The following is an 11,664-nucleotide window of genomic DNA, read 5'->3' as shown; positions in this document are numbered from 1 at the left end:
TTGGATCTTCATATTTTCCAAATTTCTCAAAAGTTTTAGGTGCCCTAGAGCTGAATGTTGCAATATTACAAAGTACTCATTAAAACAAGTGGGTCCAACTTAAAAAGAAAAGCAGATGAGCTTACATTTGCAGATTAAACCGAAATTACTTCACTATCCAATAACCCCAAATTAGTGCCAATCGTGTTAATGATAAAAGGGTAACAAACTGCCAAAAGAAATAGCCTTTATTGTTGTGAAGAAATTATTTATTCTTTTATGAAAAAGGTTGATATATTATTTATACCTTTGATAGACATAGAATCTTACTTTCTATGGACATAGACTACTATCTGTGCTAAGGATGGCTACATTAATCTTATTGAATCCTAAGCTTAAATGAAATATAACTAAAATGATAATCCCTATGCGAATAATAGTAACAATAAAGTTGGTACACATTATATACATAACTGTCTTCAAAATGGGTAATTAAAACAAAAGCATACTTGTCATATGAAAAGTTTTTAATCGAAAAGGTTGTGCAAGATGAATGATAAATAGTTTTTGCACATAGGAAATATTTTATATATAAATAAAGTTCAAAATATTAATGCATAGTAATGGTTAATGACATACTGAAAGTATCATGTTGGCTTGAACGAAATTGACATGAAAATTGACATCTCCACAGTTCACATGTAAATTAGTGAATACACAAATGTTAAAGGGTTAAATCAATTGAATTGGCAAAACGTGTACGTAGAATAGAACGGGCATTAATATGCAAAATATGCAAAAAGATACTTTTAAAACCACTGATTTTAGGTCAAACAGTACTAGTATTGCAGTTGTGTTATGATATGGACAGGGTCTGCTATCACAAAATGGAATCTTTTTCTTCGAAACTAATGCATCATAATTCTTAAAGCACAAAGAAAACACTTTTGGATTTACAGGACGACGGAGGTGCTTTCGGAAGGCCAGATTTTACTGGCAATATAATAATTTTCAGAATTGAATCACAAATATCTCGGACGACTTGTGGCTGTCGTCTGAACACATACTAAAGGTACGTGTGCGACAGCGATCTTACAAATCTCATGTTACAACCTCCTGCGGCAATTAATCAGCAAGTTAAATTTCCGAGGAAATGCTACAATTATAGGTAAACCATATTTGGAAGTACTTGTTCACATGCAAATTAATCCTCTCCTATATCCAGGCCTCGATTAGGTTAATGCACGGTCTGATCGATAAATCAAACGGAGGCAAGGGGACGTATCTTGTTCTCATGACTAATTATTAAATAATATATTGCTATGCCTCCGAGCACTTCCAAATATGGCTTGATAATCAATCAAACGCCACATAATACGGATCCACGCCTACAGGAATTAACTCATGTGGATGGTATTCTCATCCAAATGTTGATATGCTAATTTTTACGAAGAACAAAAGATTTCAGCACAGGCTTTGGAATGTTTAGTTATAGAAAATAACTCCAAACTGCAAGCGAACGTATCAAAACACCTGCAAAACACCAATGTCTGCCAAATCGAGCCGATAAAATATAGACTACCGATAAGTTACGCTTTTCCAGACTATAGTTTACAAACATGACGAGTACTGTGGAATGTGACGTGTCGTTCAAGGTGATGCTGGGTAAAATCATTGAAATAATACTCGTGGAGCAGACACCACGAGGTACATATTTTAAAGGTACATATTAAAGTCTCGCGGCTTCAAGAGTCAACCTTGAGTCTCTGTCATACTAGCGTATAGAGATAAAACACGTTTGTCTTCTTAAATTACATTTATAAATATCGAAACAATCTTTGCAAGAATACATCCCTTTTAGATATGATAACAGACAATGTCTATGAAAATATAAAAAACACCATTTGCAATTAACCTTTTGCATTTTCACTATTGCGTTCAGTACACCACATTCTGCACCATCTATACTATATCAGGAGGTTCACGCCTACAGAAACTAACACGTAACTAATACTGCATTTTTTGCATATTAACTCGTATTTTTTTCACATTTGAGATCCTCACAGTTTATAACGGTTACCTTATGAAGAACTATGAAAATATAAAAACTATCTGAAAGCGTATGCAATATAATTAACGTCGTTAACGGTGATTTTACCGCCGATAATAAATTGGTATTACATCACTACTGTTACGTTCATTTTCATCATCTGTTGTGGTGTCTAACAACAGCATGATGACGTCATCAAGACACATTTCTCACGAAAAATCTATAAAATTAATTTGTTTGTTGTATGGACCTCGGTCTCTGCCTCATTATTCAAGCTTTTTGCATCGCCAAAAGTGAAAGAAGACAATTGCAGCATGTGTAAGGTTCACTGGCAAACATATTATGATTGCCACCAGCGCGTACGCCATGTAAAAAGGCAGCGCTCCAAAAATTTACATTGCAGAAATATTTTCTTAAATTATTGACATTCATAACTTACGCATCAGGAAAAGGAGTCTAAAAATAACGTTTATAAATTTCGATACCGAACAAAATTGATTTTAATTAAACCATCGAAGTGTCAGCCGTGGCTGCATTGGCATTTTCCATGGCAGGTTATCTGACGGTGGTCTTCACGGTGGAACTGCGGCAGCGAAAGCGAAATTTCAACCCAAATGGTTAAAATGAAGTCAGTTCGTCGTCCTTGTTTACATCTGTTAAGAAACAAAAAGATGATACATGAATTGCTACTGTGGAACTTTTTCTCGTTTACCTATTCAGTTACCAACTTGAAGGCGCTCAAGTGTCGCTATGTTTCTGTTTCCCACACCATACAGCGTTTCCAAATTCGCGGGAAAACTTGAGCTGTTGAATTTTACGGCAATGGCATAGTATCAATGTAAAGGATCAAACTTGTGAAAGTATACAACTTGTAGCAGAGACTAATTTCTTTGTCATCTTGCCATCGATGTTCTCAGAAGAACCCAAACCACCTCTCTCAGACGTACCCCCCCATATGTGTACTTTCGAAAATAACATTGTTATATGTGCTTCAAATATACTGAATAGATCTCCCTTCTGCAACATTAACGAATATTTTCAAGATCTTTAACATTACGAAGATTACATAGCTTAGATAGAATGTACATATATCTACAACGTACAAGCTACATGAGGCGTGATAGGTCTCATGTAATATGCGTGTAATTTTTATGCGTTATACAGTCATGTTGTAATTGGCATTATAGTAACGCTTGTAAATTTTGACAACTTTATATGTAGCGTGCATGTATATATGTTATATATATATATATATATATATATATATATATATATATATATATATATATATATATATATATATATATATATATATATACTTGTGCATACACATACATGTGTACGCACGTGCTAATATTAGGTAGCCCTAGGTGCGTTCATAAATATTTTTACGGACCACGGTCAATCCAAAAGTTTCCAGACTGACGGTGATCATCAAAACTAAGCGGTCAATATTTGTGCATATGCGTGATATCAGCCGACGTTATCAACCATAGCGGAACATATTATCGCTTAGACATCAAATCGGCAGCAAATCGACCCTATTGACATTACCTATTATTTCTCGTGACTGTACTTAAAAATTTATCGCCGTGTCCAGATCCCCTCGATCAAAGAAATCTGAATACACAAACATCAACAGAGCAGAGCTCAACATTAAACATATCAATTTGAATTGTTTACGTGTGTTTCCTGAAACTTAACTTACGGAAACGGTAAACGGTAGGTCGGAAACATTTTTAGCTCACGTGTGTAAACACGTGGGCTAATGTCATAGCGATGTCTGTCTGTCTGTCCGTGTGTGTGTGTGTGTTAGTGTGTGTGTGTGTCTGTCTGTCTGTTTACACGATAACTCAAAAACGCCTGAACGGATTCAGGTCAGATTTGGTACACAGGTACCATATGCTACTTGCAAGAACTGATTAGATTTTGGTTAGTGTGGCTTGCATATTAATGAAGTAATGCAATATCGGTTTTTTTCCTTACAATGGTTTCCCTATGGAGACGGTAATGACAGTGTAGACTGCACAAAATTTCATGAAACTTTTCACAGATGACAATCTAAGAACATTATGATGATACTGTGAGTGTCATGTCAATTATCTGCTCATTTGCATATTTAATTTTGTTATTAGTGAGATAACTCTAATTTTCCTGCACCAAACTTGATGATACTTGCAACAAATATTGATCTGATATGTATCTAATTATACTTAGAAGCATTAGAGAGTGTCAAGTTAATAAATAGCTCATTTGCATATTTTATGAAGGTTTGTAATTAGTCATATAACTCCGATATAACTTCACCAAATGTGATGAAATCTGCTGCAGATACTGATACAACAGATATCTAACTGTAATGTAAAGCATTTAGTAGTGTGAAATTAATTAAGGGTTCATTTGCATATTTAATGAACTTTGTAATTAGGTATATAACTCTGAAATTACGGCACCCAAGTCAGTGAAATTGGGTACAGATATTGTTTTGATAAATATCTAATTGTACTGAGAAGCATTTGGCAGTGTCAAGTTAACAAATAGGTTATTTGCATATTTTATGAAGTTTTGTAATTAGTGATATAACTCCAAAATAACTGCACCAAATGTGATGAAATCTGCTGCAGATACTGATCCGACAGATATCTAATTGTGGTGTAAAGCATTTAGTAGTGTGAAGTTAATTAAGGGTTCATTTGCATATTTAATGAACTTTGTAATTAGTGATATTACTCCAAAATTACAGCGTTAAATTTGATGAAACTTGCTACAGATGTTGATCTGATAAATATCCAATTGTAATGAGAAGCACTGAGCAGTGTCAAGTTAATAATTAGCTCATTTGCATATTTCATGAAGTCTTATAATTAGTCATATAACTCCGAAATAACTGCATCAAATGTGATGAAAACTGCTGCAGATACTGATACAACAGATATCTAACTGTAGTGTAAAGCATTTAGTACTGTGAAATTAATTAAGGGTTCATTTGCATATTTAATAAACTTTGTAATTAGGTATATAACACTGAAATTATGGCACCATTTTTTATGAAACGTGCTACAGATATTGATTTGATAAATATTTAAATTGTGCTATGAATATTGAACAGTGTCAAGGTAATTTAGGGTTTATTTGCATATTTAATGAACTTTGTAATTAGTGACATTACTCTAAAATTACAGCATTAAATTAAAGAAAACGTGCTACAAATGTTGATCTGATGGATATCTAATTGTCCCATAAAGCATTGAGCAGTGTCAAGTTAATTAACAGCTCATTTGCATATTAAATAAAGTTTTGTAATCAGTGATTAAACTCTGAGAGTACTGTGCGAAGTTGAAAAAAACCTGCTACATATACTGATAACATATATCTTATTGTTCTGTGAAGCGTACTACTATTGATGAACCTGTTGTAAAACACGTGAGCATATTCAGTTCATATCTGGTTTTAACTAGGATTAGCTTCGTGTACAAGACAGCAGATCAAGTGAATGTGTGTGTGTGCATATACACACACAAACACACATTTTGGATAATATATATATATATATATATATATATATATATATATATATATATATATATATATATATATATATATATATATATATATATATGTGTGTGTGTGTGTGTGTGTGTGTGTGTGTGTGTGTGTGTGTGTGTGTGTGTGTGTGTGTGCATATACACACACAAACACACATTTTGGATACAATATATATATATAATATATAATATATATATATATATATATATATATATATATATATATATATATAGGTATATATAGGTATATACAAGTATGCCGATTTTCGTTTCATTATGATCAATTATTCTGCCCGTTCGTCCGAGGTTTCACATCGGCACGGTTTTTATAACACATATAAAGTCGGTTATGCTAGAATGTATGTAGTTTTTAGGCCACATGTAAATGTATATGTACATATATATACACGTACATACTTGCGTGTATGTACCCTGGTTGAGTATCACGAACTAAAGCGATCATCACATTAATACATTTTATTTGCTTTCCACTTTTTCGCGTAGGCTATAATACTTCTATTTTAGGTTTGGTCGCACCATTTCTTACGGTTAAGTAGATCGGAAGTTTGACATCTCGGACCCATGTCAACATTGCAAGGCCAGCTCATCACGTTTACCTAAATGTTTTAATGTATTAGCATTGATTATGAGTAATTTCTGTTTCAGGCAAAGAGGGGACAAGCTAAATTTATGTTTGTCAGTTGATACTTAGATACTTGTTCAAACTTCTTTCATGTGTTACTAGCCTTGAAGCTGGGACACAGTATAACACCCACCTGGGTTGCTGTATACATAAGATTTGCCCATATCGTTTCCTGTGGCGGCGTTGTCTTGGGGTTTCTCACTTGACGACGTCAGTGCTGTGATCTTTGGCACAAATATAGCAGCCAGAACAACGACAGCGTTGGTCGTTATTCCGATGCAGAGTGCCGGGTTCTGGTACTTCCTCTCCGCCAACGTGTAAACCAGTATCCACGTCACCATGATCAAGATGGAAGCCACGGCGACGAACAAGATGTAGGCGCCCTCGTTGAGAAGACTTGAATATTTGCGCGCCTTGCAGGCTAAGCAAAAAGTACATAACAAAATAAGGAATACATAGACCAACGATAGGATCATCCAGGTGTTGTCATAGCTGCAATGGTAGATAAGTTTAAAAGGCGGATCGATGCCTGTTTCTATAATGGTGTAGTATACTGAGGGCGGGTCAAGGAGTAACCATTCGCCAACGAGCACGACTTGAACAAGGAGAAAGGCCAGCAACAGGCATGTCTGGCTCCAAGGGCCAATATAGGCGACCTCGCTGTTGATCTCGGCCCTTTCGCCAATGCGTAACACGCGGATGACTTTGCAGAGGAGCGCGCACCAGATCAGCGCGTGGAAGAAACTCAGTCCAAACCGTCGACATCCGCAAACTATCTGCGTCGGGTCGAACATGAAGGCGAAGTTTTCCAGGAGCAGGAGGGATATTCCCAGCAGCAGGAAGAAACTTAGGCTCGAGGAAGCACCCCTGACGACAGGGTGGCGGAACTCGATCAAGAAGTACATGAAAATGATGAAGCAGAAAAGAACTCCCAGAGCGATGACCGCAATCACGATCACGGCCCAGATGGAATCGCCGTGGAAAATCAGAGGGGGCTGTTCGGGAACTTCGATCGGTGAGACTCCTTGGGCGTAACACTGCCGACAAGCATCGGGACACGCCGACTTGACTGAATCAGGTATCCTGTAGCCGTCATAATCATAGTGCTGAACTTGGCCAGTTACAGTCAGCTCACCGTCGTACCAATGCCCCACCTACAGATAGAAAACAATACAAGCCACAGTTTAACAAAACTTGGTTGTCAAAATGTTCTTGCTGAAAACACACATGCTCTTTTAAGTAATCAAATATGTTCAAGTAAGTTGTGACCGCCTCATCGGATACTGTTCTCCCGGCGACCAGTTGTTAAGTCGAACTCGACCACAAACTGTATTTGTTTTAATTCGAATACCTACCAATAGCTTGAGTATCCTAATGTTCGCCCTTTTAATCCCCGTCCCACCCGACATGGCATGATTATTTCAAAATATTGGGTCATTGTCAGGTATTTACGCTTCAGAATTTTCACCTGTCCCTTGTAAATAAAGAAACACATTTCCCATACCTATATCCCCATGTTAATTCACATCAAACATTTAATCAGAAAGGCTCGGTGGAAATATGCAATATTTCTCAGGACTATGTGGATTCAATATAGACAAGTGATGAATATGTATTATTTTATAACGCTATTTGTCTACTTTTTGAATATCCTTAAACAGTTTCTCAGTCGCTGAAATTGTCAAAGGCATCTGTGTGCTCCCCTCCATGCATATGACTTCGCGAGTTGAACTGTCGTTCCTCAGTGACACATGATAGGGGCATATTGTGCTGCCCTGTCCCTTTTGTCTAGCGTCAACCATACTGGTAAACGGAAAAGTGTTCAGAATTTGTACGTTTGCCATATCGTGCACAAACATGCATCATGTTCTAGGGCCAGCAAATTCAATAAGTTTTTGTAAACCAATCAATATGAACATATTAATGCATAGAAATTAGTAACGAAGAATGAACTGAAGCAGGATTTTTCAGCCTGAGACCAGTGGATATAATTATTGCCATAACTGGTTTCAATAAACGATGTTTATCATAAAACATTAATGAGAACATTACGACTGTTTCGAAAGCAAATCGTGTTTAAAAAGTGCAAAATTCTTACTTTTCGGTACACTCCAACGCCATTGCCGCCAGTGTCATTGACCGAGACGTAATTCATGATGGTGTATTTCGCCTCGCCTGAGTCACCCAGAAACGAAAATGACCGGCCGCCTGCGGCTTCGTCGACCAGTTGGACATTGCGAATGGCTTCGAAGACGTCGTTAGGGTCGGCCTCGTAAAACGCTGGACAAAGCCTGTGGCCCGCGCATTTGACCCTGTGAAGGTTGTCAAGTCCTTTGGCAATGGCTAAAACAGCGTTTATAACATACGCCGACAGCGCGCTCTTAAGTCTGGTGTCTCCGATCGAGGAGAAATTCTCACGTCTAGAATCTTCGCAAAACTCAGCGATGCGGGGGCTTGTTTCGTCCAGCTTGCAATCGAGTACCGATTCCCATAGGTGCCTGAACCACGGGTTTCTCGGGTTGTCGTCAGGTGTGAGGCTCCTCATGTGCTCTACGAAGTCCGGCAAGGGTTCTTGAAAAGGTACGACGGTGAACGACCCCTTGGCTTGCTCTAGAACACCTTCTACAACATCGTTGTATATCCCCCAGGAATCAGGAGCGACCCAGGTGAATTTCGTCGGGGCCCTTGCTCTGGCGTGCTTCAGCAACTCCCGCGTATCCTCATGACTGGTGAACAATACCACAACATTGGCGCCTTTAGTTCCTCCCTGGGAACTAAGATCGGCGATGATATCGACGTAATCTTCGCTGGTAGGATTCTTGGGTATCGTCAACTCCGTCGCCGCGCAGATCTTCTCAGCGTTGGCCCTCCTCAAAAATGCCTCCATTCCCGTCAAGCCGTATGTTGAGTTCGACCGCACCGTGGACACGTAAAACCACCTGTACTCCAGGAGAATACTGACCATCGCCTCGGCCTGTTTGTCATCCACTGGGATTGTCCGCAGGAAGAAAGGGTAAAGCTCGTCGTTTTCTAGCTCGATACTGGTCGACCCAAAGCTCACCTGATGGGCCAAACAGAAGGAAACACAACCTGGTGAGTGTCTTTCTGTTTAGGTCTCTTTAGGAAAAACCACACTATTATTGACTACCTTTGAGAACCCAATGACTTAAATTTTGGTTTCTCAGAAAAACGATTTCAGGATATTTGCATTTTAGCCATCAGCAAATATACACAATCGAGATAACGGCTTCACATTCGCCAAATTATCTCAGAATGGATGGATCAAATGTGCTCATTATCTGGACAGAGGAAGTAGTATGATGTAATGAGACAGAACAAAAGAAGAGACATTAGAGCTTCATCCATTCAACGTAGTTGAAGTAAGCAATTCATTCTGGCCAATACACTGAAATTTTCTGTTAAATATTTTGAAACATCAAACTGTATAATTACTTTTTTTCAGTTACGAATTAGAAGGACAGCAAGAGCCTGCAAGTGTGCTCAGGTGTTGATTCAAGTGATTACCGTCCATGACGGTAGTTTTAAGTTGGTTCACGCCTCTAAAATGAAAGAATTAAATTTCAGTTCAAACTCTTTTCAAAGCAAACTTTCAACCATTCACCTTCAAAATCCAAGAATAATAGCCAGGGGTGGGGTCACCGTGCAAATTTTGGTACTAGAGGAACAAAGCAACTGTAACATTTACCGATATTTCAAATAAAATATGACCTTCGGCCCTGTGTTACCTCTGGAGGAGGAAAATTCCCGATTTTCACAAAACTTCAAAACTTCAAAATGAGCCCCAACAAGTGTTAGGAGAAATTGATATTTTAAAAGTTTGAGAGTGGGTTTCATAAATCGTACCTGCGTTTTTTGAACAGCCCCTGTGACACGGAGCATCTCCTTGGTAACCCCGCTCAGCAAAGCTCCAATCGTCGCCATAATATCGCCAGGTTGATTCCCGAAGACCGAAGCTCCGCTAAGAGCCAACATGGCCACCGTCGACCCTCGCTGTGGGCTTGAGCAGGTATCCACGATAGTCACACCCAGCTGAACATCGGAGAGAATGTTCGGATCGTCGTTGACTTTATCCAGGGCGTACAGGACTGCCTCCACGTTGATAACCTGGGCGTCGCTGACGGCACCGCAAACCAGCGGGTTGTTGCCCATCTCGCTTATTCCAAACATAACTGGCACGTCTATGTCCCCGTCGACGTGAGAGAAGGTAACCTCCCTCCTTCCACATTCCCAACAGTAGCCCGAGCACTCCGATGGGTAAGGTACACCCGTTCCCGAAACCCTGTACTCAATTGCTTGTTCGTTTGGCCCGTACAAGACGATCGTTTCCGTGATATCAAAATGTCTCCTTTTATACTGACCAACCTGAGTGACAAAGTGTAATACAGATGGTTATCTTACATGTGGCAAGAAGACTTCTACAGAACATACGAAAAAAAATCATGTACTTAGACACTCAATCACAGCTTTTTGCGAAAGCCATAGATTAGATCGACAACCGGGCAAGTTTAATGTTAGTCAGCTACCAGGCAGATTCCAAGTCTTCGATTAAAAACACTGCTATACTCTTTGTGATGCTTTACCCAGCTCTCACTGACCATTGACGTAAACCACTAATTTAGAATGCTACTTTGGTAGCAGGTGAACAAACTGTGGAAAAGAAAGAAGTGACAGTGTACAAGCTGATAAATAGATGTCCACTTCAACAAGCATGAAATGAAATCATTAAATATGTAAAATAATACCTTGAAATTGCCATACGCATCGTCACCGGTTTTCACTATATTGATGATATCATAAATTGGAACACCGTCCCCGTGGTCGAAAAATTCCGAGCTATGCCGAAGTATTTCCACGAGCTCCTCCATGGGGGTCGCCCGTAGCTCTGCACACATCCCCGTCATCTCCGGACACTTTTCCTGGTAAAGTGCGTGAATTCCGTCGACCAGGGCGTCCACCGCTTTTATGACGTGTGAGACGTAGTCTGCGTCGGCGTCGTTTTTCTTCAGCACCAGCGAATCTTGACAAGAAAAAAAATATACAGGTATGTTTCAAGCTCTAATTGGCTGTAGTTGCTGCTATGGTCTTCCATTGTATCTGTTCTTCTAAGTGTCAACTCGGCGTGTGCGTCTCTTAAGGTAGAACCACCACGGGGACAGATATTCAAACACGCAAACCTTTACAATATTCTTTTGGCCTACCGCAGGGGCTCATTTTGAAGCTTATTGGAGTAAATAAAGTTTTCACCTGCTTAGATTTGTAAAAAAAGGAATTTTATTTTCTTCCATAGACATAGCACATGGATGGCGGCCATTTTTGAATTTCAAATATCGGTAAATCTTGGGCAATTTGTTTCTCTAGTACCAAATTTGCACGGTGACCCCCCGCCCTATTTTTATTCTTGATTTTGAAAGAGAACGGTTGAAAAT

The 11,664-nt window shown here is 38.8% G+C and overlaps 1 protein-coding gene across 1 annotated transcript in view; it reads right to left on the bottom strand.

Moving 5' to 3' along the window:
• Nucleotides 1–233: 233 nt before the first annotated feature.
• The window catches only part of LOC139145008 (uncharacterized), a 43,852-nt gene continuing 32,421 nt past the window's right edge, over nucleotides 234–11,664 (bottom strand). The window contains exons 10-14 of the mRNA XM_070715895.1: nucleotides 10,981–11,255; nucleotides 10,082–10,600; nucleotides 8,316–9,278; nucleotides 6,351–7,371; nucleotides 234–2,682 (exon numbers count right to left, since the gene is read on the bottom strand). Of these exons, the coding sequence (XP_070571996.1) occupies nucleotides 2,648–2,682; nucleotides 6,351–7,371; nucleotides 8,316–9,278; nucleotides 10,082–10,600; nucleotides 10,981–11,255 (2,813 nt within the window). The 3' untranslated portion in view covers nucleotides 234–2,647. The remainder of the gene's footprint in view (nucleotides 2,683–6,350; nucleotides 7,372–8,315; nucleotides 9,279–10,081; nucleotides 10,601–10,980; nucleotides 11,256–11,664) is intronic.

Source organism: Ptychodera flava, chromosome 12, assembly GCF_041260155.1.
Source record: "Ptychodera flava strain L36383 chromosome 12, AS_Pfla_20210202, whole genome shotgun sequence".
NCBI lineage: Eukaryota > Metazoa > Hemichordata > Enteropneusta > Ptychoderidae > Ptychodera > Ptychodera flava.
Note: the sequence above shows the minus strand (reverse complement) of the source record. Positions and strands in the feature narration are given on the sequence as shown.